The 25,389-nt window shown below is 39.4% G+C and overlaps 1 protein-coding gene across 4 annotated transcripts in view; it reads right to left on the bottom strand.

Annotated features, from left to right (window-relative positions):
* Window positions 1–10,483: 10,483 nt before the first annotated feature.
* The window catches only part of TECPR2 (tectonin beta-propeller repeat containing 2), a 42,482-nt gene continuing 27,576 nt past the window's right edge, over window positions 10,484–25,389 (bottom strand). For all 4 annotated transcript variants that reach the window (XM_058829125.1, XM_058829127.1, XM_058829126.1 and 1 more), the window contains 3 exons: window positions 14,446–14,587; window positions 13,323–13,472; window positions 10,484–13,065 (listed from right to left, as the gene is read on the bottom strand). In XM_058829125.1, coding sequence (XP_058685108.1) covers window positions 12,908–13,065; window positions 13,323–13,472; window positions 14,446–14,587 — 450 coding nt within the window. In that variant the 3' untranslated portion in view covers window positions 10,484–12,907. The remainder of the gene's footprint in view (window positions 13,066–13,322; window positions 13,473–14,445; window positions 14,588–25,389) is intronic.

The raw sequence follows: 25,389 nt of genomic DNA, 5'->3' as shown, positions 1-25,389 counted from the left end.
GGGTGACCATGGACCAGCCTCCCCTTCCCTGTGCTCCCCAGCTAAGGCAAACACAAGGGCAATATGCTCCACAGACCTCAACAGGGAGATGAACAATTAATGTGAGACAAGCAGTGGAAGGAGGCCAGGGGAGGGGAGAGAGAATTCAGGCAGGAAGGACTTGGCTCAGCCAGGACAGGGAGCAGCTTCCAGCTCTGGGGAGGGCAGCACCCTCTCCGCCTCTTGGTCCCCTGATTCTTGCATGGTTTGCTGTGAGTGCCACACTTCCTCTCCCACAGTCTCATGGCTCTGAGGGCAAATTGTCTGTCCTCCCAGCAGTGACCAGACAGTGTAAACAGACCTTGACTCTGTTTGGAAGACTGGGCAGCCCCATCTTCTGTCTCAGCCAGCAAAGCAACTTTGCCCAAATTTGTCCCTCTGCTCCTTTGTTCCAGTCCCAGTGGTAATTACTGTTTTGATGCAAGGGGTGTTTTTTGTCATCATGCTCTTAATAGTCGGGCTTTATTTTATAATCATTAGGAGTTTTTCTTTTTAATAGTGCAAGTAAATTGCAGTAAACACGTACTACATCACACTCATATTTTTAATGTGATGTCATTTTCCTGACAATGTTTGAGGAGCATTTTAGAGCAAAGCCTAAAAGAATAACTAATTTCTAACTCACAGTAAGAGAGAGAATGAAATGCCTTGAGGAGCTGAGTTTCTGTACATGCTTTCCTCTAAAACCATCTGCAAGTGCTCTCCTCTCCCACTCCTGCAATAGGGAAAGCTATTGATGGTTAGTGACTCGAAGACAAGACAGAGGGATGCAGGCTCTCACACTGATTTCAGTCCCTTGTTAATGCCATGTCCAGTCAGGGCTGTGGCCAAAGGCAGGCTGGATGAAATTCCCCAACTAGCAAAGGAGTTTATCTAAACAACGGCTTGTCCACTTTTTCTGTGAGGAGAGAGGCATATCACTTCTGATAATACATCTGCAGGCTCTCCCAGCAGGAGTGGGGCTGGGACCTTAAGGGCCCCAGAGCTTAGGAAAACTGCTGAAAGCACCATAGAGCCAGAGAACCACTGCAGAGCTCTCAGTGCTCTTGGAAAAACACTCACATGCCAGTGGGAAGAATGTGGCACTTCCTTGGGTTTGTCTCCTCCTTCAGATGCCCAAGGTTTGACTCAGCTTTGCTGCTGCCTCATTTTCCCTGTCAGCAGCAGCATCAGGGCTGTGGATAGACCATGAATGCCCTGGCAGAAAAACACCTTCTGAGACAGCCCTGAGGTAAGAGCTGCCGGGAGGGCAGAGCAGGTGAGTCACTCACTGAATCACTCAGCAGGTAGAATATCTTGAGGGATAAAACCAGGTCATTTCCTTCAAAGTGAAATGCCAGCTACACATCACCCAGTCTGCCTTCACTATGGAGAACATCAGCTGAGGTGTTGGAGCCCTGTACAACATCCTGGCCAGTGACAAGCAAATAACATCCAGCATCATCCTCCCAACCTTCATGACAGGTCAGCAAGCTACCATCCCATCAGCCAGGGCGGTAGTATCAAGCTCTAGGTGAAAGATTCAAGGTGTATTTCCTCATAATCCTTTGCTCCAGTCAGTCTGGTCTCTCTGAGACCGTAATTCTTTCTGCGAGTCACCACCCCAGACTCGGTGTGCAGAGAGGCACTCCACCCTGTTCTTTCTGTCAGCAATTAAGTCCTCTCTCCAGCACAGCATGTCCCAAGACTGGTCTGACACTGATCCCTTCCAGCACTTACACCCCTGCTCTCAGGATGCATGGGAAGCATACTACCAGTACGGTGATGGGCAAAGAGCATCCAAGCTATCCTTCACTGTTCAAGAGACTGGGTAAGCCCCAGCTCCTCAGTGACAGCAGGCCCCTGTGGAAGCACAGAGTAGGAGGCACCTGGGGCTTTGGGAAGACAGCGTGGCCAGGCAGCCACTGGGGCCAAGCACCACAACACTTGTATCATGAATGCAGTGAGAACCTGAGTTCCTTTGGTACCACATGGTATCAGCTGTGCTTACACACAGGCTTAGACATGACTGGTAAGGATATGCCTGTGGTACTGAGCCACTGCCCACACGATGAACAGCCAACTCACAGCACATCTCCTTTTGCCAGTTTAGACACAGAGCAGTTTAATCGCAGCTTCTGAGGTCAAGCTTTTCCTGAGTAACATCAGCAAACATTCTTATCACCAGAAGTCTCTGGCTCAGTATTGTCCTGCAGTGGCCACCACAGCAGCCTTTAACTCCTCAGGTCTCACAGGCACCCACAACACAAGCCTGATAGCAGCAGACCTTGTCCTGCAGTAGTCCATGCTGCACCTGCAAACAGCATTTTTGCTGGTACCAGCCTGGGGGTTGTCACACAGGTGTTTCTACACAGCGGAGCCCCATGGGGCTAAAGACAGAAGCACAGTGCTCTGCTCAAACAGCAGGACTCTCATGTGTTCCCATCCTCTTTCCACTTTAGCTGAATGATGGGGGAGGAAAAGGGGGGAGTAAGTTACTTTGCTAGCCCTGACAGTGAGGGAGTAATTTTCCAAGCTAGACCCAAGCAGAAGAAGGAAGCAGTGACACAGAGCTTGGCTCTGCCCACCTCCAACTCAGAAAGAAAAGCTCTGCTGAGCAAATGCTGTGCCTTTCAGAGGGTGCTAAGCAGCACTGAGTACTCACTCTGGGAGGTAACAGGTCCCAGCTGGTAGTCTGGATCTGTATCTATTCACCTTTTCAGCTTCTGCAGTTCATGCATGGGAAGTGGCACTGTACTGTACCAAACCAAGGACACAGAGCTGTGAGGGTATTCGGAAGCCTTTTGTTCCAGAATCAAAAGAAGCCTTTCCTGCCTCCTACTTGGGATTTGATGCTTTAGAAACTGGTTGCTCAGATACCAAACAAATCTTGTGTAGACTCCCTGTTAAAACAAAAGCATAGAACTTTATATAACCAAATCCCTGCCTTGGACTGTGACCCTACCAGGCCCTATTCATTAATTAGGTGACACTGAAGCTTTACTCAGATCCAAACCTGACACTGATGCAGTGTCCTACTCTGAAGGAGACACCCTTGCTAATGGAACACATACCAAACATGCTGTTTTAATCCTACATTGACCACAGGTGACCTTGACATTAAATACAGCGTGGCAGAAAGACCTGTCCTACCACTCTCTGTTAGCTACTGTCTGTGAAGGAAAAAGCAGGTTTGGCTATCCAAGCTGATGAATTTTAGCTCAGCTGGCAGAAGGCCTGCACCCCCTGTGACAGCAGGTCTTGAGCTCTGACCCTACAGAAAACCCACGTTGTTTGTGGTGTCAAAACATGAAACTAACACAGTGCTCCTGGGATTTCTACCTGCCTTCCTAGTTCCCAAGCCTCTGCCACATAGTTCTTCATGGGTTAATGGGAAAACATAACTCTACTGGTTTGTAGCTCATTTTCCTATTGCTGTAGGATGTATCTGCCCATCATGCTACTCTCAAGCCCACACCCTCAGTGTAAGCTCAATGCTTGACATCCTGCTGAACTGGGCAGTGAGGGTCACCTCACTCTGCTGACCACTCTGGTTTGCTCCTTTCTGAGCAGCCTTTGGGAACTGCCCGACCAGTCAGTCTGTCAGCAGCAAACCTTCAATTCCTCTTTTCCTGTTTGCCTGCTCTCCTTCTCAAACTGCCTTTAGGTAAAGATAATTTTACTACTGATTTACCACAATAAATACATGAGATGGCTGGGTTTGGGGAAAGTGACCAGGTAATAAATAAAAAGGACAGCTCAGGCCTGTTGAAGTCAAAGACTGATGCTATACATGAGCATCCACTTGTGGAGGGATCACCTCTGTGAAGAAAGACTGTTTGAACCAGCACCTAAAGCTTAACATAAATAGATTTTCTACACAAATCTAACCATTTGCCTTCTACAAGTGTCCCATATTGTTGTAATGACAAATCATCAGTGGTCAAAGGTCAATTTATGCTCATGAGATACTGATTCTTAAAACAAAAAAAACCAAACCAACCCTCAGGTATGTTACAGCTATTACAGGTGATGTCACATGTTACAAGTCTGCTAGTGGCATTGCTTTTTTGCCTGTTCTACAATAAAAAGCACTTTTCTCACAAAAGTCATCAATAAGCCCTGAATGTTCTCATGGATAAGAGAAGTGCTGGAGGACTGATGTGCAAAACTGCTGTGTGCTCACCAAATGACTGTACAGGACATTCATTCATGAGTTGGACTTGATGATCCTTGTAGGTCCCTTCCAACTCATAATATTCTGTGATTTTGTGAAAATTATGTAAAAGGAAGATGCACTCATTCTTCACCTTCAAAATTCCTGGCTTTCTGCTAATGTCATTCAGGTCTACCAGGCAGAACACAAAAGGACATAAGAGTACTTTAAGAAGTGAAAACAAGGTGATACCACCTACATAAAAGAACCAAGCAAAGCAACAGAACATTAAATGGCTCTGACAGATAGATGTTCTTATTCCTTTATATAATTACAGGGTTTGTTCCCTTTTGTCCAATGTTAATGCTTTTTGGAATGAAGCTGCCACCATTTCCTGACAACAGCACAACCTAATAGGTCTTATGATAAGGAAATGCTTCCTGCCATTAAGCCTGTTTCTTCTTTCCTCATTCATCCTCCACAGGTCAGAATTACTCTCTTCTGCATTCCCTGAAACCATCATTTTACTTCTACTCACCCTGGCAACCATGGATTAAGGGTGGTATTCTTTCAAGGCCCTTTCACTCCCACCACTGCCCTGCTTCCCAATGGGGAGCATTATCTCTGCTCATACTGGTTTTCTCAGAATGTCTTTTCTGAAATTACTGCTTCCAGCTGTTTGCAGTAACCTTGATGTGAACACATCAATATCAGGAGGAAACAAAGATACATTAGCACTATGCAATGCAATGCAAAAGACTTCACCCCAAACCAGGAACAAAACTGCAAATATTACACAAAACCACTACCACAGGCCTCCTGTGACTTGACTATCTTTTGACAAGATATGCTCCTATTTCCCAGTGGCATAAAATGGCTTCCAAAGATACTCCTTACATCAGAGACATTGGGATAAAGAGAGGGAAAAATAAAAGATGGTTCCATCCCCAAGTGTCATCCATGTTAAAATTTTATGAGCCACTGCCAAAGAAGACTATCACATTATAGAAGGAAGTTCCATTTATTTTGCAAAATCACTTGCTTGGGATAGCTTCCAAAAACATCTTACTTGGCTGAACATAAGCAGAGTTGCCTCCAGAGATGTTATATGGGAAAGCCTTATAAGCAAAGCCTACTAATAATATTCCTGAAGCCTATATAGGGTCCATTGTAGTGAAAGCTTTGCCATGAATAGGACTAAATATGAAAGACAAGCATTCCAGTATTCCCCACTTGCCTGGTGTTTTCACAAAATATTTTTTTCAAAATATAAAAAAAAATGTTTTTGTTTTTCCCCTAGTCAGCGGGGTTATAGCTGTGGTCAGTATTTCCTGAGCTTTACATGACAACTGAATTCAGATACTCTTAATCTGCTATTGGGAAAACAGCTAAATATAAGTCAAGAGATCAACAATACCAGTGCTAATAAAAATAAACTCAGATTTTCTTTTGTTTTCTGGGGTGAAAGTAATGTTCATATTCCCACTGCAGCAGTGTTTCTGGAGCAGTGATTCTCCAAGATGCTTCATCAGGCACTGCCAAGTGGAACCACATTTGTTTACAGAAGTATACAGCTTCTATGGTGCTTTCTATTAAAAACTAGATGGAAAAAGTGCAGGAAAATCTACAAGGAAGTTATAGTGGTGACCCAGGTCAACCCAATCAAGAATTTGGGAATAGCTATTTTAAATCTACTCACTCCGATCAAGCTGTACTTGCAAAACTAAGAGTAACAAAAAGCGTGAATCCCGAATGCAAAATGCAAACAGGGTAATAATATGCAAATCATCTGGGTGAGAGGCCTAATTGTTGGGTCTGTTAAACACTAGATTTTAAACGTACCCATTTCAAGGTCAGAGGTGGGTACTTTTGGAAAATCACTGTCACTCAATATCCTAAAATAACTGAAGATGGTAGATACAATATGGGCTGTGCTGCTCCCCATAACATTGAACTTTTAAGATTAAAAACTATGTGAAATTTGGTGAAATTCACCCTGAAGAGCATGAAAAAAGTTGTATTTGTAATAACAACTGATCAAGGATGCAATTTGTGTCTCTTGTGCTGATGTGTTCCACCCTGGCTGACTTTGGGAACTCTAGCAGGGAACCCTAGACTTAAAGCAAGAATCCTTAGAGACAGACTTAAGAAACCACCCATTTGTCCAGATCTGCAAAAGATTCCTCTTATCCCCCACTGAGGCTGGCAAAACTCACCAGGCAGGGAATCCTATGGAGGTGATGAGCCTGCCATGCTGCCCAGAACAAATGTGCTGAGGGAGAAACTGAAGTCTGGGCTCTTGGCAGTACAGTTCTGCAGAGACAATGTTATTCTTAAGGTCCCTGAAGCTGACAGCAAGATAGATGCCAACCTGCTTCTAAAAGTGGCTCTGAGAAATCACTGGCTGTATGATTGCGACACTCAGGGATTGAATGAAGCATGGCCTTTTAAATGAAAGCCAAGCTCACCTTGCTTGGTATGCTTTGAAAACTCAGCTGGAAAAATATGGCATCTCTCACCAATTAAAAAAAAACAAAACCCCAAACAACTGTTACCTTTCATCTCGAAAGTCTTCTATTAAAATCAGGTTTAAGAAGTCCCTATATTGCAAACAGCCAGCAATGGTGAAAAACATGCTGCAAAGGACTAAGAACAAGGTTACAGTTGACACAAAACCCTGCTCGTTTAAGCTGTGTTTTGTTATTAAAACTGAAGTTAAAGTAGAAGGAGCTGCTTCACTACATCCCTGGACCTCAACTCCCCTCCTACAGCAATTAGAAATGGCAAGATGGGGAGGAAGGAAAGAAAGTGCCATACAAAACACTCAATTGCTTGTGTTTCCCTCAAAGGATTTGCTCTATATGTGAATCATGTAAATGCACAAAAGGACAAGGGAAAGATCCCCCCACTAAGCAAAGAACAGTACGAAAAGCCATCAGCAGGCCTTAAAAGCAAGGAGATTCAGCTCCCCAATGCATCCATTCCAAGTAGAGGCAAACACGCATTTCAGATATTTCTGTTGTTGTTTTAAACAGGCCTCATGTTGGCAGTATTTTAAGTAACCAGCTAATGAGACCTGAAGCCAAACAGATCTCCTACACAAGTACCTATGGCATCAATACTAATATTTAACAAGGTCAGCATTATTATTACAGCAATTACAAAGAGAACCAACAGTGCTAAACATGTTATTTCCAAGTGTTACCCTGATCGTTTACCATGTTCTCCTTAACTTAAAAGGTCTGACTTTCACCACAGCACCATGGAACAAAGTGCAGGTCCATTGCTTCACATGTTTTTATCCCCAATTTGAAGTGCTGGGTGCGGCTCACAGAGGGAACAGACCTTAGACCATCTGTTGAGGCACAGAACGGATTTAGCAAGACAAGCGTGGGAGCAGAGCAAGTAAAACCTCAGTCATTCTAGCAATTACCCTACTTACTTTGCACTTCCCATGATCAGCTGGCTGGTCTGTTCCCTAGAACAACCAGGGATTGTGGGGTTTCTTGCTGGCAGTTGCAGTTTTTCCCCTGCAGCTCAAGCAAATTCATTCTCTATGGTACAACCCCCTGCCCTGTAGCCAGGCGCACGTGCCAGGAATTCTGCTGGGGGCTTCCCTGGAACTTTCCTCCCAGCCTTATATTTTTTTTCTGGGAGAGATCTAGTTAGTTTGATCTTCCACCTGACCCAACAGAGCTTAGCTAAATTCATCCAGCCCACATTTAGGGAAAAACACAGCAGCGTGACAGCCTCAGGAAGGAGTCATCTGTTGAGTAGTCTCATTTCATGCTTTAAGAGATGTTAACAGCTGTGTCACTTCTCCATTCCACACACAAGATACCTCTGCACACCCTTAACAGCAGAGAGCTCTCAGCAAAGGCTCCCCACACTGACTAGACAGCAGGTCCACTGAATACAAATAAAGCAGTCACTTGTGCAAACCCAAGATGGTAAGTACAGTATGTTAATAAAATTCTGTACACATCTTTAGGTACATTTTCTCTGGATATGAGATTCAAAGCACATGTGTTGTAAATGGAAGTCTCCTTCCTTTATCTGCTCTAAGTGTATCTCAGCTGAGGTTATAAGAAAAGTATATTAAAATGGAAAACAAGTCACTGGTTTCTTCGGTATCAGAAATAGTGAATAATGTTTGCAAGATTAATTTGTAACTGCAGCTTCATTCAATGATATTCAGCTGTGTACTATTCAACTCCTCTATCAGAATCACAGGCTATAAAAATCCCTGTATTTAGAAGCAATTTCTGAGGGCCAAAATGGAAAGGGCGTTTTTCAATTTGGAAGACTTAGTACTTTTTGGTGTTTTATTATCATTGTTATTAGTTTTTACAGAACAGAAATCAAAGCTTTTATATATGAAGATAAACATATATAAAAAGTCCACCATCCATAAGAACACAAAGATCCTCAAACAGGTATTCTTCTATGCTTTTTTTATACCACCAGTATCAAGCAGGCTTTTAACCTTATGGCTAATATAATAATTTGATAGATATACTTAAATAGATTTCAAGTCAGGTAGACTCAAAATCCAAAGTCATTTCACCCAGCTTCTAGTGTGATACCAGCCACAGAACATTCGAAAATATTTCCTGCATTGAACTTGAACCTCACTTCCCATCTCAATTTCAAGCAGTGAGAAATCTGTAACTAATAAACCTAGATATTGCTAGTCAGCAGACTGGGGAGATAATTTCATTCATCCAGACATTTTAATTTTTATTGGTGGAGCTCTGGCTGTAGTAATTCACAAAAGGTAATGACTGCAACCCAACTTTCACTTTCCAGTAATTAAAAGCTAGTCCTATATATTTTAAGTTCTCTTCTGTCCTGCTGATGTCAGAGTGGTTAACTACAGTAACAATATCAAAAAATCAGGGTGATCTACTTTGTTTGGCACAGGATCCATCAGCTTTCTGTGCTGTCTACTTGCCACCATAATACTGTTTCCAACATGTAACTTTAGCTTTCAGGAAAGCTGCAAGAGGAATAAAGCTTGCATCTCACATTTTACAGCTGGAAATCCTCAATCCAGTCTCTCTACTCCTGACAGTAGGGATGGGATGTAGACAGTGCCAGTGTAAAATCTGGAGACCTGAGAATTTACACCAAAGTAATGAGGAGAACTCCGTACCTTCATAAACAATTTAGGCTTCACTAATTGCTAATTAACCAGGCAAAGCCATAGACATACAAGCGCTTGAATTTCAAGCCTTTATACTCAGAACAGAATGTATTGAAAAGGTGTATCAAGGTTGTTCCTTGAAATCTACCCAGAACTGGCTGAAACAACAAGCAAAAGCTCACTGATTAAAGGGAATTTCAAGAACAAAAATATAAACCATAATGTCACACAAGTCTGAAATAGCCCACAGGTGACTTTGAAATGCTTGGCAGAATTCATCTATTGGAAAGTTATATAGGGGAGCTGTGGAGTTCTGATGGTCACAAGTGTGTGGGAAGAAGGTGGATCTGGTCTATTCCATCAGACACTCTTTGAACAGGTAATGGAGGCTGAAGACACGTGAAACTTTGTACCTGCACAAATAGAGCTGTTTAGACAATGACCTAAGTTCACAATTGTTTCTCATTGTAATCTTTCTAGTAGTAGCACTGTTCATATAAACAGTTCTAATATCTTACCTAAGGAATTAGTATATTTTCTTTGACACTTGTTAGTGAAAGATTTTCTCTGTACCATTTAACGTGATCCTATTTATTTTTATTGCTGCAAGACAAAGAAAACCAGGAGTTTCTCATCTATCTAAGATGGCTGGTTTCACAACAACTCATCATACTCATCTTCCTTAAGCTGTGACATCAGGATCACTCCTGCATAATAGTAAGGAGCCAGTGCTGTAAGGAGACTACTATTTCCCTGCAGGAGTCAGAGAAGCAGCTGAACCAGTTTGTCAAGATAAAAGCTATGATAATTAGCAAGGACACTGCCATCTGAATCTGAGCAGGATTCCTGGGGCTGGAAGTGTGTTTAAGAGTCAGAAGCCTCATTAATCACTGTTACTTCCCTTGTGTGAAGTTACCCAGGTCCCGACTCAGTCAGGAAACAGCTCTCTCCTTTGGGAAGCAAAGCCAAGGTGCTCTCTTTTAAGCCCCAGCTGCAGTTCCAGTAAAATGCCAAAAACACAGGAAGCCCTCAGATAATGAATAATTCAAGGAAGGGTGCAGTTAGAGCACACGTGGTACAATCACCATTTTCTGCTGGACCACTTTCTAACTGGAACCACAAATGCATATTTTTCACTGAGAGCTAAAATATACAACATGAAATTTTTGTTCAGCATGTAAGGAAAGAAATTTGTTTACTTCTATTAGAGCAGAACTATCTTCATATGGAGGCAACAAGCTCAATATTCAAATATGAGATGTGTTTCATTGTCTTTGCTTGAATGATGAACATTTTGCCAGCTTGTCACAATTTAAAAAACCTGTCACACCTGTCACAATTTAAAAAATATATAAAAATAAACTTCACTATCCAGGTACTTACATTGTCATTACCATGTTGTCTGGGGCAACATTAGGGAAGGATTTCATAAGCACAGTCTTTCACAACAAGACAATTGCCAGACACAGAGAATTCTCTTGTAAATTCACACAAAAGATCAGTCTTGCCAAAGCAATTTATTTCTTAAAAATCTAATTTATTGCACTTGTCTTAAAGCACAAACAAAACCAAAAACCCAAATACAGAAATAAAAGTAAAAAAACCCATCCTAATTTTGTTGAAACTACCCTAAAAAGTAGTCTGTAAGAGCTCTTGACACCAATTGAATATTAACGACCATAGCAAGAACAGTATTATACAGTAAATAAACAACTAGCAAGCTCAAACCATTACTAAGATGACTTTGAAAAATGTAATACAAAAGTGTCACTATTAAATAAACAGTAATATTCTATTTGAGCATCTGGTGCTTGGAGGGCACAGAGAAGTTGCTCTTTCTCATGTCCTTTCTCCAAAGTGATTGACTTGGGAGTTGCCTTAAGATACTTTTAAGCTGAATTTCAGCTCCTTTGGGGTCCTCAAGACACCAAGCTATGCTTGCATAAAACAGACTGGGTTACTTCACAAGCTGATTCCATTACCATCCACTTTCAGCATCTGGGGTAATCTCTGTATAGAGATGAGACAGCAGAGAAGCAAACGTATAATCTGTAAAAGGGAAATAAATCTGTCCTTCCTGTAAGACTGAGATTTGACTGAGAACTGACAGCCAATACCACAAGTGCTTCAAAAAAAAAATTACATAACTTGGTTCTCTCTCCAACAATTCACATTCTCACCTTGCACCATGTTTGTTCCAAGTTTAGTGCAGTACGTGCATGAGCTATTCTGAAAGAGAACAGAGGTTGAAAAGAAAACACATCCTTTTCCATTTGTGTTAAGTTCTGAAAACAGAAACATCCCCACTTTTCAACTCTTGGCCTTTTCTGAAGCTGGCTCTTTTACAGTATTGGTTAGCAGCTGCTTAAAACATTCTGATGATTTATCAGCTTAGAACAAACACAAAATAACTCCTCCGCCTACATAATGAACTCAGTTCTCTCATCTATAGTTCTATTGCTTAAAAAAGATGAGGTATCTTTCAAAGAAGATTTAGTGTAAAGAAAAATAAACTGCAATGATTAACTTAGGTTACTTCCCAGTTCATCACATACTCCTGTTGCAACATCTGTTAAGTATAAGACACTTCAAAATTTAGCTAACATAGCTAAAAATCAGAATATTGTTAAGTATTTTCTCACAATATCACAATTTTTAATGGGATATATAGGTAATTCTATAAATTACCATTTTATTCTTAATACATCTAAGTTTGGTACTCAAAACAATATGAGTCCAAATGTTAAAGCACTGGCTGGAGGCACAAATACAGCACAACAGGAATTATGAAAGCTGCCTTGTACATTCCTGCTTTGTACTACAAACCCAACAAGCGACCTCTTCCTATTCCAAACTGGGACCCACCCCCAAAACTCTGTCAGCTTCCTGATGGCTATGGAAATGGGAAAAAGTCCCCCTGATATTAGGTGTAATCTAAAACTCTACCTTGTGAATGAAGCCGAATTATGAACAAAATTTCTGGGAATGGAAGGTTAGTATAGCCTTGCAATTATTTATATGGAAATGGATCAAACTAAGTTCATTCTAACAATACTGCGTAATCATGATGATCTCAGATCTCACTAAGAAATACTTCACCATATTTTCTTCCATGCTGCAAGGAAAAATAATTCTAAATATATGTACAAGAGTCAGAGTGATCCCATCAGTATGGTATGGAGTTCCAAATACAAGAAGAAATTGAGAAATGCTTAATGTTTCCACTGTAGAGAAATATTTAATGCAACAGAATTCCTTCTCAAAATCAGTACATTAGTTGCATGCTGTTGTGAAGTACTCACTTTCATTGCTAGTAAGATTAACTTAAGAGTTGTATTTCCAAAGGAGCTTCTACAGTAGTATGGTATAACAATTGCAGTATGCCACACCTAAAGAGTCTCCCAAAAGATTATGTAACAAACATCAGAACTCACAGCTTGGGGCTATTTAACAGGTCAGTTTTCCAATACAAAAGTGCTAATATCACAGGTCCAATATGAGTGGCTTTTAGATCCAATATTCTGTACATACATTACAGAAATTCTGTCCTCCTGGTTTTTTTCACTGCTTCATAAGCTTGACAGACTTCATATCACTTCCCATTCATCTTCCAAATCATCAGGGTGAAGCAGAACAGAGGTGCCATTATTTTTCTGTGAACTATGGGAATGGCTAAAGGTCTTAGTGAGGCGCTGGAGCAAAGATCCTGAAGTACTGATTGCCCACAATTCATCTAGAGGGGTCACTGCAAAGCACAAATTATCCATCTTTTAATTACAGTAGCAGGTTCCAATTCTAAACATTGAATAAACAATATTTGGATCTGTTTTCCCAATTATACCTAGAGAAGGTTTTTACTAATGTGACAAAAACACCCTTGGTGAAACACCGTGTGCCGCTCTCCCTGCTATGACCCTGTACGGTCAGCTTGAGCACCATCAGGTGGAACTCAAAGCAGACATCCCAATGTTTTGGACAGACTGTGATGCAGAACCAACTTGCCTGTTAAACGTGAGACATTCCCAGGAATCTTCTTCCAGTAGTCTCCTGCAGGATTCTTGTCAGTGACGCCGTATCGGCGAGCGACATCTCCATTGGGGCAGCGTGCCCACACAGTCCTGGTACTTAGAGCCAGCTGGCAGGCCTGCAAACCTACAGGGAATTGGACATGAGGAGGGAATAATCAGGCTTTCCTAGACACTAAATACACTTGCAGAAAGTACTTTGAGAGCAGACATCAAGACTATAATAGTTTTTATATATTCTTACATGAAGCACTGGTGAACAAAAAAGCTTTTGAACTGCAGATTTTATACTCCCTGCATCTCCTGACCATAAGGGTTATCCCAACATGGGTAGAATTTGTTATGTGGCCACAACCACAAGCAACATCCAATCCGAGGACCTTCATAACATGCTTTTGGAGCCCCCACTGTATGTGACTAGCACATGGGGAATAAGATAACAATTACCATCTTAATTTGTCTAAAAATGGTAAATATTACAGACATCGTGGACTCTTGCCCCCTCTTCACAAGAGTACTCTGCAACCAAGTGCCATGAGTTAATGCAATGACAAATTATTTAAAAAGCAGAAAGCATCAATGCACAGTTATTTAGAAGGAAACAAATAAAATTTAGTTTTATTTAAAGGCAAGGAAAAAGTGTAATTACCTAATCCACAGCATATCCAGCACACAGGATTAGTAGAAAGATGTGCAAAATAGTGTAAGGTTTTTGTTACCCACATCTAGGTTGAAACCTCATGTGTTATCACAATTAAATACAAAACCCCACAGCACAAGAGTCTCCCTACTGCTTCAGAATTCTGCTTTAGTTTTAACTGAAAGGGAACTCTACCACTTACGGAGTGGCATCAGCCTGAAATAATACAACAGAAATTCATTTTAAAAAAATCGTATTTCTCCCAGCCAACTACTCAATGTTTTTAAATAAAAACAAGGTCCTCTTTAAAAGATAGCCCTTATCAACCACTTGATTGCAAAAAAAAAATAAATTTAAACATTACTCTCCAATTTAAAAAGCAACAAGAAAAAAAAATAAACAAAATGAAAACACTGAGAAAATGACAGAAACAACAAGGAACTGATGCATTAATTTTTACCTGGTACATGTTCCCAGTCAGTGCCTACAGGCATTTCATCTGTAATTCCAACTCGTACGTGGACATTCCATTTGCTATCAATTGCCCACAACATCTGATCATTTGGACTTGAATGAATGCTGACCAAGTTGATTCCTACTGGCTATAAAAATTAAGCACAGTATTTAAACTTTGTACTACTGTATCTTTGTACTATTGTAGCATTTGTTTTTCACAGAAGTACACAAGAGAAGTAAAATATTTACCAGATACTAAAGACAGGGAGAAATGTAACTGATATTTTACGTGCTATTGTACAGAATTATCCATTTTCCAAGAACTTAAGGCCTTTGTAAGTACAAAAGGAACATGAATGAATGTATCATTACTGATAATGATATTAATATTTAATGTTCAGTATTCAGGTCTAATAATGTTAGTATTTGCTTAACCACTGCTATTCCAATCAGAGTTTCAACTGCAAGTTGGAAGAGGGAACTCTTCCAATGAAATGCGTAAAATGCAGTATTTTCCTCTTGCCTGACAGAAAGTTTTTCTAATACTATTAAATCTGCACTTTATTTTTAAGTATATTCTAAAGCAGTACATTTCTACAGTCTGCATGTCTCCTCTTTGCAATGAAATGAGATCTGTCTTCTTGCCTGTAGTCCATTCTACAGGAATACAGCCATGGAGCTCACAGCAGAGCAGTACTAGAGCAGCCACACCTGCAGGAGAGGAACCACAACACTACCCACTGGTAAACACGAGTGAAATACACTTCCCATTCTACTCCCAGGCACTCCACCTGCTTCTACAGAGATTTGCTTTAACTACTGCTCAAAATCAGTGGTACTAACATAACATCATGATTTTGTAGCAAAATATGTCATCCAATCAGGTTGGATGATTTCACGTATCCTGCAAAACATGTACTGTGAATACAACATGGATAATAAATAAAAAACTTTTTCTCCACACCAGCCTAGTAAAGGCAGAAGACAGTATGATGCCTGAAATATATCATCTCCTCACAAAGCAGCACTGCATTCCCTGCTTTTGCCTCATAGCATAAGCAGAAATTCCAGACTGCTAAACAGAAGAGCAAATACTCTCTGTATGTATAAACCAAGGGATACAGAAGCATGATGTGCACTACACAACCCAGTCCCAGATGAGCCTTCTGTGTACATAACAGTCACCTGCTTTGGTTTTGCTTTTAAAATTCTGGTGCTGACTTGGGTCTGACCAAGCTACAACCAAGTCTCACATGCATCACCAAATCAATCCTGTCTATTCAGGTTTCAAGACCCTTGACAGGTCTTTTCATGTTTTTCCTCTCATTAGCTGTTTGCCCTCTGTTGGAAGCTTGAGGCTGGTATTATTCAAGTATTTATCTGTGGTCACAGTAAATTTACAAGTGGCTGCAGTTTGAATATTTAAAAGTAAAGCCACTAATTGTCTTGAAAAGCACTGACTATATAGAATACATAGCTGCTCAGCTACTTTCAGACTGGTATTAAACTACTGAACAAAAACCTCAACCAACCAAAAAAATCCAACCCAACCCCAAAACAACAATCCACACCAAAACACCTCCAAACATACCCAAAACCAATCGAGCAACCCATCAAACACCCAAACCACACTAAAACCAAAACACCCCCAAACCCCACACCATTTTCCCATTTGGATTTTCTGCCCCTTTGCTGGAAGTGATCCTGGCCCAGTTTACATTTCTACCCTCCATTTTTTATTTGCTTCTTTCTACAGCCACCTCAGCTCTCATTCTCCACTTGTCGCTGCTCACCTCCCCACACTGCTGCCATGGGGCAGTGCCTCACTCCTGTGCAGCTTCCTGCTCTGTCACATCCCTCGCCACACCTCTGCTCTTGCAGTGCCATGTTTTCATACAAGGGAGCTGAGCAGTTATTAGCTTGTGCAGGCTGAAGTACTGCATGAACAGGAGACTTTTGCCTTTCATCTTTTTTTTATATTTTATTTTTTACAATCCACTTATCTCCTTCTTACCATGTTCTTCTAAATAGCCACTCCTTTCCCAGATTTGAAAGGTGACTCTCTGTCACCTTCCCCCCATGTCCTCCACACCACAAACTGACAGGGAGTCTGTCTATGCTCTGCAATACACTTCATGTTCCAACCAGGGTCCATCCCAAACTGTGTCTGACACCTTGGTGGGACATTGTTGCTGAACTGTTGGGATTTGTGCACCTTGCTCCCCACTCTCGTATGTCAGGATCCCATGCCTCTCTTCTACTGTCATTTGTCTAGAAGAGAATTCTCTGAGAAAGAGCTGGAGGAGTATTTTCATCCAAGAAGACTTACTGAGTGCTGAAACCTACTACCTAAGCCTGTGCATTATTACATATTTACAGGTAGTAAAACTAAGAAAAGCAGAGGAAACACCCAAAAGAAAAGCCACAAAAGGAGCTGCATGAATCTCAGCTAAATTGCTCCTGATACCACTGCAGACTCAAGTGTAACCAAAGCAATTACTTCTACCCTATTCTGCACCACCAACACATCTAAGAAACAAATGGCAATCATCAAATTCAAAATACCGTGTTTAAAAGCTTAGCTAAATAGTCTTCTCATTCTTTGCTTTTCTAAGTGAGTTCATTTTGTACTTAAGTTTCCCTACCTCCCTGGGTATTTCACTTCCAACTTCTCTTCCTTCTTCAGGCTACTCAGCTCTTTCTGATAATCTCACATCAATAAAACAATTCTCTTGCTCCTGCTGCAAAGGGTCCAGGCAATTCCTCTACCCCCCAGCTTTCTGCTATGGAACAGCCAGTAAAGAACCCAAACGACAAGACACATAGTGACATCATGATATACAGCAGCTTTTGGCACAAACCAGGGACAAGCCACTGGAAACAAATACAGGCAATTCCTAGAGCCTGTTGCAAAGGTTTGACTACTGGATTATTTTTTACCCAGGAAGCAGCCATCTACAATAAGAAGGTACTCTTATGGCTACCACAGCAAAGTGGATAAAATGAATTTTAAATTTTCTTGACTATTTTCTTAGAACAGTCATGCTGATACTATCTCAGATATCTCCCATTTTCACTAAGTTCTAATTACCAGAAGCATGCTTTAAGTATTTTTGTAAGTTATGTAACAAGAAAATCTCTACAGCTGTAGTTAAAGGTTAAATAGAGTTCTCTCACAGCACTAAAGAAACATATCTCTGCAAATTCATAAATCTGCTGATAACATTTCAGAGACTGATAACTATGAAAATTGATAAATTACTTTAGCATAGCCTTTACTCAGCTGATTTAACTTCCAACAGCATTCATGAGATTTATATACATTGACTGTGAAACATGTTCTATTTGTAATTTACCAGAGAATCTGGAATTTTAAAGAACCTTGCAGCAGTCTCTCAGCCTTCCTGCTCTGATGCACCAAACTCCATTTATACAGTTATCTACAATATAGTCACCACTGTGAGAGATCAACCTGTTATGGATCACTCATGCATCCAGCGTGATTTGATAAAAAATTGCAGAACATTGTTTTTCTTTTACTTGGGGTGGAAAACATTTCTAAACTAAAAACGTCAGAAGTCTGACTCTTTTAGCCAGTCAGATCTGAATGCAGATGCCCCATCCTCTGGTCTTGTGCCTTGGCTACAAACACCCCAGTCACTCCCTGTCTTTTGATATGATGAATTTCCCTCCAGGACCATGGACTGCAGCACTATCAACTATGTCCTTTTCAACATTAAAGGAATATACTAAGAGTTGTGGATATATTTGTTGTCCACTACAAACAAAAACAATGAAAACCAACTTGCCACATGTCTGTTGTGAAAACAGTATTGATAAAATGAAATAAACTTGAAGGAATCACATAATAGGCAAACTGTAAATGATATCAAGAAATAATATCTATGCTAAACATACTAAAGTTATCAAGTTGTGCATTAGCTTTATAATTCTGTGAGTTACTTCCTTTCTTTCTGCAAGCCACAGAGACATTTCAGTGTAAGAATTTAACTTAAACAATAGTATCAAACAAAATCCAAAGTAAAAACTACCATATTCCCCCACCCGCTCTCCCCTACATACTGCTCAAGTTTTGTCTTATTGGTCACAGCTGAACCCAAATGGTTAAAGTTCCTTGTCAAGGAAGAAAGGGCAAACACATGCACACACAAAAAAGGCATGAGAACATTTTCCACGTCACTTTTCAGGAGCACAGAGTCCATGTACCAGCAAACTTCCATTATCTCTGTTCTGCTGCAAATATCCAGGATAAGGAAGACTAAACATAACATTATCAATCTGTCCCAGCCGAATCATTTTTGTAACAGGTTGGTGGCTACATTCAGCACAAAAGTTCTCCTTGCCTTCAAAAGGCAAATCAGAAACACCTTCAGCTGGTCCAGGCCAGGCTGTAAGAAGGTCACATCAGGGATTACTTCTCACACTCTTGAGAATTATGAGTGTATCAGACTAATCTGACTGTTTTAATGACTAACAGCATCCAGACCCTCCTAATGAGGATAACAAACAAAGAATGCAACTCAGAGAGACTCTCCCCCAATACATATTTACATATTATTACATAGGCCTATTTATATATTATTTTCTGAGGTCCATTTAAATGAAGGTTATAAAGCCCTTTCAGCATTAGCCAGCTAAATTAAGTGCTGTTTTCTTCTCTGCAGAGAAGTTCAAGACAATATATAGGAACAGGAAAGATGAATCTGTGTTTGGTGTGTTTGGTCTTCCTTGATGCCACGTGTTCTTCAGTAAAGCTGACATTAAAGTGTAAAAAAAAAAAATTAATTATTATTTATTGTCTGTAACTGGAGCATTCTTTTCCCCAGAAGCCTTAAAACAACAACAGGACCCTTTGCCCCACTTTCTGCCTTTAGTGAATAAAAGGGACAAAGGCCTTAGCTGGGTATTTCCAACTAAGCAGATATCTACTGTGCTGTCTATGACTAGCACAATCTGGAAGACAAAGCAAAGCCAAGGAGCAAATCTTTGACTCTCCCTTCTGTTAGCTCTAAATTTTTTATTCCAATGTTGGTTTTTTTGCAGAAACATGGGAAAGACAACAACATACGGTACCAAATCACAGAAAAGATCAAACCCGTGCAACATCTCAACATGTTCTTAACAGAACCATAAAATATTTTAAAAATACTTAGTACAACTTTCCTTAGATGCAATTAAAAAAATATATAATTTAAATTTAGAGACTATATATATATATATATATAATTTAGAGACTGTACAAACTTCAGGCCTACTCAGGTTTTCCCAACGGTTTTCTGGTCACATTGTTTTATAACTAAGATTATAAACTGTAATGTAGGAGATAAGCCCTCTGTAATTACCACTACAGGTATTTTTGATAACATACTGAAGAACCAAACTGTTAGGAGAATAAGAATTAATTATTTACAGAAATGTGTGTTAAATAAACACTAAGTGCAAATTCCCAGGAAACAGAACATAATTTAACACTATGTAGTAAAAACCTTGTATAAGCAAAGCTCTGAGTAACCAAGGCTTTTATTTTTTTCATAAACACACCTTTAATGAGCATCAGCAAAACAACCTCTCACACAGTCTATGCCTCTAAAATGCCCCTCTTTAGTTTTAAAACTTAAATATCTTACCAAGGAGAGACAGCATTTTTGGGGGGTTATAGGGAGGAGCCTTCAAGCTCCTAACTCAAGCTCAAAGGATCTGATGTGTCCAGCAGATAGGGTGTCTCCTTACTCTGTGCAACCACAGCTCATACTTGCTAAATCATGATGATCATTCTCTACCCATGAATTTTTATACCATGGTGCTTTTATTTTTGAATAGAATGACTTGAAAAACTCTCAAAACTGAATGATAGTTGTGGTTACTTTATTTGTCTAACTGAATGTTAAATATATTTCTTCATCTCTCTGAAGAATAATTAAATATCTAACTCTGTGTTAAGTAACCAAAATATGGGAATATTAGAAGAGTTGCAGGTATGAGGAAGTTCCAAGTAATGACCAAACTGTACTATGAAAACTGATGGTTCTCTTTCCCACAACTGTTGTTTCAAATGTAAGCCAGTCTCACGAAAAAGCAAATACACCACCCTTAGATCAAATTTTAGAAAGACATGGGAGGATTGCCCATTGAATTTTCTGGGTGTACTCCACTTTGAGCACTGTCTGTGATCTGGAGCTTCTGGTGCTGATAACAATTGCTATCTCCCATGACAGGCCACACACACACTTTTCTGAACATGGTGATAGCAGTGCCTTAAAACAAGTATCAGAAGTCTAAAACTCCAAAGCAGCAAAATACAGTGAAATATAGTGACAGCAGTTTTCTTAAATGGCAACAAGGAGGAAGATAATAAGCACTATGCTCAGCAATGGAATCAGCATGAGGCAACTTCAGAACAAATGCTGAAATTACATTTTTTCAGCCTCTAAAAGCACCTTTTATGTAACTTACAATTACTTAAGATAGGCATGCCTGTGAAGAATAGCGCAGACTTGAACTTAAACATTATGGCATTCTAAATCAGCTAAACAAAAGACACAGCTGCAGAAGCTTTGATCTCCTATACTTATTTGCAACCCACCTTGAGACAGCTGCTCTTACTACTGGCAAACAGCTTTTCTCTACATCATCTTGAAAAGTGCAGTCCTCCAGGAAAATCTTCTCCCTATTAATGTCTTCAGAGGCTTCACACGAGTGAAGATATATAGAACAACAGACTAGTTAGTCTGGTCTAGAGAGAACCAGGCCTAATGAGTGTATTACTTTTCCAACCTTAGCAGACTTAGGATAATTAAAGATACTACCTCTGAATCTCATCTTAGCACCCCAAAGCAGAACTCATGGTAACTCAGAAGGTGTCTGTGCAATGGCTGAGTAATGCAAGCTGGTCTGTGCTAGTGAAAACCACTGGACTTGGAAAGAACAGGCATGTGGATATTGCATTGGAAAAAACAGAGACTTCCATGACAAGGATGCTCAAAAGTAGCATAGGTGATTCTAAAGTAAAAGTTATAAAGCATTTTCAACAGAAAAACTTCCTTCCCCTCTAAATATTCAATTCTTGAATAATATTTCAGCTTAATGGCAAAATCTTGAGGACTGCTCACCACTTCCTCCTCTAAGTACCACTTAATGCAGAACTGGCCTTAACAATAACAGAAATCTCACTGAGAAATGCAAAAGCAAGGCAGATGAGGAAGAACAAAGTCCCCAGATCCACATTAAGTGTTCTGTAATAAGCACAATATTATCTAAATAAAGGAAATAAAACAAAGATGATGACAACCATTTCTACCAAGTCAACACTCATCTGTAAAGTACAACCAACTCCTTACCTTTTCTTGAGATATGTTCAGTGTAAGGTATTGAAAAGAAGTAAAATCTATCCTGTATTGATTTTTCAGAATTACAGATAATTTGCCTAAATTTTAAATGGTATTTTTAGACTACCATTTGCTTCATAGTTTTAATAATTTTTGTATATGCTTTCAGAGTCATTCAGCCTTGATTTAGTTTTTTGGAAGTCTGTGTACAAGAAAAAAATAGCTCCTCCTACATCAGTAAGAATTTCTACTACCTATAAGAATTTCTCTCACCTATGATATCAAGCTTACAGAGACACAATTACCAGGCTGTTTATGGGAAGAACAGCAAATCAAAAGTTTTTCTAACTTGAAACACACGAAATACACATGACAATTTTATGGTAAACTAAGTCAACCAGTGCTCATCTGCTGAGACCCTGGGAACTACAAATGATCAATTGAAGCTTTATGCAGTAGCCAAACATTTCCTTAAACAAACCCCTTGTACTTCATAGTTCAGATAAGCTACATGGATATTTAAACAGACCTCTGGATTTAATAACATCACTTTTTCAATTCTACTCTCTATGAAATTTGGTTACAAATGAGCAAAGAGCAGCAATTAAAGTGAAAATAAAATGTCTCAATCTATTTTTAGAGTAAGGCTGTTTACAATGAGTAGATGATTACACTCATTACAAATATTTGTTCTGTTTCCTTCAATTTTGTCAGATAAAGTTGTTTATCTGATAGATGCCTTAATGTAAATCTGAGAAAGTGTTTTTTTAAGGCCAGTTTTTAAACTGTGGGAAATAAAAATTTCTCAAGATCGTATTTTGTCTCAGCATCTTTTTCAGAAGGTACCAGAAATCAAAATTAAAATGTTAAAAAAAACAATTTTCAAACAGTTCAACTTGGGGGGGACCTTTGAAAGCAATTTAAAGATTTTTACCTTTTGATCAAGCTCTACTCTTTCATAATCAAAATTAGTATTATAATCTATATTAATTTTCTATTGTTTTTAGTTATTGTTCCTTTAGGCCAGAAATTGGAAAAGCATTAAGTCATAACAAAGATATACACATATAAAAAAGATATTCTATATTATCTATATAATTAATACTTGTATTTCCTGCCAATTTTTAAATAATTTTTTTATATATGTAAAAATATATATGTATTTTGAGATATATTTCAATAGATGATAGTTTTATCCTTCATGTTAACAATACAATGGAAAAACATTTTGTATTTCCTGGTATAAAATAATTTCATCAAAGCATTTTGATCAGTTTTGCCAATGTTCTTGAAGCAGCTTCCAAAAAGCTTCTTAACGTCGTAATTATTTTACTTCTAAGACTGCAGAACCAAATTGATGAATCACAGAAAACAGCTATATATAAACTACTACTGCTCAAGATACTCTAATGATGTTATCAACCACTTCTGAAGTACTGGATAAAATAAAAAAGGGCAGAAAACATTAAATGTTATTCTTCATTTCAAGAGATGCTTTAGTAGGGAGGTACAGAGGGAAAAGTAATAAACAAGAATGGATTTAGTCTTGATTTAAGAAAAAATACAGCATCACAGAGCCAGAGACTGAACTTAAATTATATTCACTCATTTTAGCATGAGCAAAATCTCATCAAAACTGCAGTCTCTGAATACCTTTGTGAAGTTATGCAAAGACGAATGCTGTGCAACTGTAGCACTCCTTTAAGGAGAAGTGACACCATACAAGCAGAGTCCACAGCTGCTCACAAGCTGCTCCTGAGTCATGAGATCTGGGAGAGGCAAGTCATACTGGCTCTGACATTTACTAGGGAATGAAATATCCATAGTTGGTTTTAAATTACATTATTTGAGGGTGCTCCTGTACTTGAAGCAAGTGAAAAGCAATTTTGATTTCCTTCTTCAAACAGAAAATGGCTGAATCATTCGCAAATACTTCTTACAATATTTCTGTTGTTCTGAACATAAGAGCAAAGCAGCATGAACTGTGTCAAAGTAAATTAAGGGACAGATAACAGTAAGGTGTTCCTAATAAGCAAATATTATTCACTTAACAATTCACTCTTCAGACATCATGTTATATTTGTTTTCCAAACACTAAATTAGCATTTGGAAATACTTTTAAAATTCACATATTTTCTTATTTTGCATTAAGCCTCTGCAAAAACATGAAAGGTTGCTCCTTTAATGACTTGTTTCAACATGCTGGAATTGTCTCAAAACAAGCATGTAATGCATATATTTTCATCTTCTCTGCAAGCAGTGTCTGAATTCTTGCCCTTTCATATTGACTCATTAAATTTGCCATGTCAGGAGTTGGCAAGATAACAGGAAAGGGAATGACACTGCTCTGGGTATCAGGTTATAATTTTTGGAAGGCAACATCACCCAGGTCTGTTGATAAGATAATGGGAAATAATTTGATTTTCAACCTTGTTCACTTTCTACATAATGAAGTCATTGCCAAATCATGAGCCACAGCAAATCCCAACTCCTGTAAACAGCTCTGTATTGAGTAGTTTAATCAACTTCAGTGGAGAAGTAGAGAATCACTTAGTACAGAGAAAATAGCATAGAGAAACAGCTTTTTGGGCTATTATCCTGGATAGACCTTTGGTAAGAAGATACTACACAAGTTCAATTCTCTGTCTCTTGGTAAACTCAGTTTAAATAGAATGTTTCTTCCTCTTTTTTTTAGGAATACTGCCTTTACTGACACCTTCAGTCTCCTCTTCCAGGCTGCCCTGCCCCCTTTGTTAGCAGTGACAATGTGTTAGAGATTACATCACAAAGACCCACCTGCAGCACATCTAGAACGAGGACCATAATCAAGTCCTTTTTGCAAGTGGTATCGGCACCTATTTCTGCAAAACAAGGTACCATTTCTCCAAAACCACATTCCCAGTACAGAATTAGTCATTCAACCAGTGCTGTGTTAATTGCTGGGATGCATATCTGCAGTTTTCATTTCTCTGCTCCCCTGCCCTTCTTTGCTGTTACACCCAGAGATACACATGAGCCAACAACTGGCTGATGAGAGATAAGTAGAACTAAAAGCGAATTATGTAAAAACCAAATAAATTATTGCAAATCTACTGCTACAGATTTACTTCTATTTCTTAATGTATACATTTGAAAGTATCATGCATTTCAAAATCTTTAAGAGAAGTGCTGTGACATCATAAAATGTCAATCAAGTATGCAAGCATATACAGTGCTACTGTGCTAGACCAGCAGACAGTTCAGTTCAAGTGATTTCATGCCAAGGAGTAAAGAATGAAATCAGTAGTCAGAGGTCAGCTCCATTAGAGCAGTCCCAACCCACAACAGAAATTACTCCCATTTCATGGATTAACTTGAAAAGTATTAGAGCAGCAATGAAAGCAAACACCATGGTTTAAGGAGAGATTAAAAAAGAAAACAACCAAAAACCAAACAACAAATAGACCCTAGAGAAACAGATTTTGACAGTTTTCTGTATTTTCCAAATATGCTTCCAGGTTACTTTAGACAGCTTCCTTCAACTCCAATCCTCCCAGCTGGCACACAGAAAGGATATAAAGTTTGCCCATTCTGGTAACAAGGGAGAAGAGCTGCATTTCTAC

The sequence above is a fragment of the Poecile atricapillus genome, chromosome 1 (assembly GCF_030490865.1).
Source record: "Poecile atricapillus isolate bPoeAtr1 chromosome 1, bPoeAtr1.hap1, whole genome shotgun sequence".
Classification (NCBI taxonomy): Eukaryota; Metazoa; Chordata; class Aves; order Passeriformes; family Paridae; genus Poecile; species Poecile atricapillus.
The sequence above is the reverse complement of the archived record's forward strand: the minus strand, read 5'-3'. Positions and strand labels throughout refer to the sequence as shown.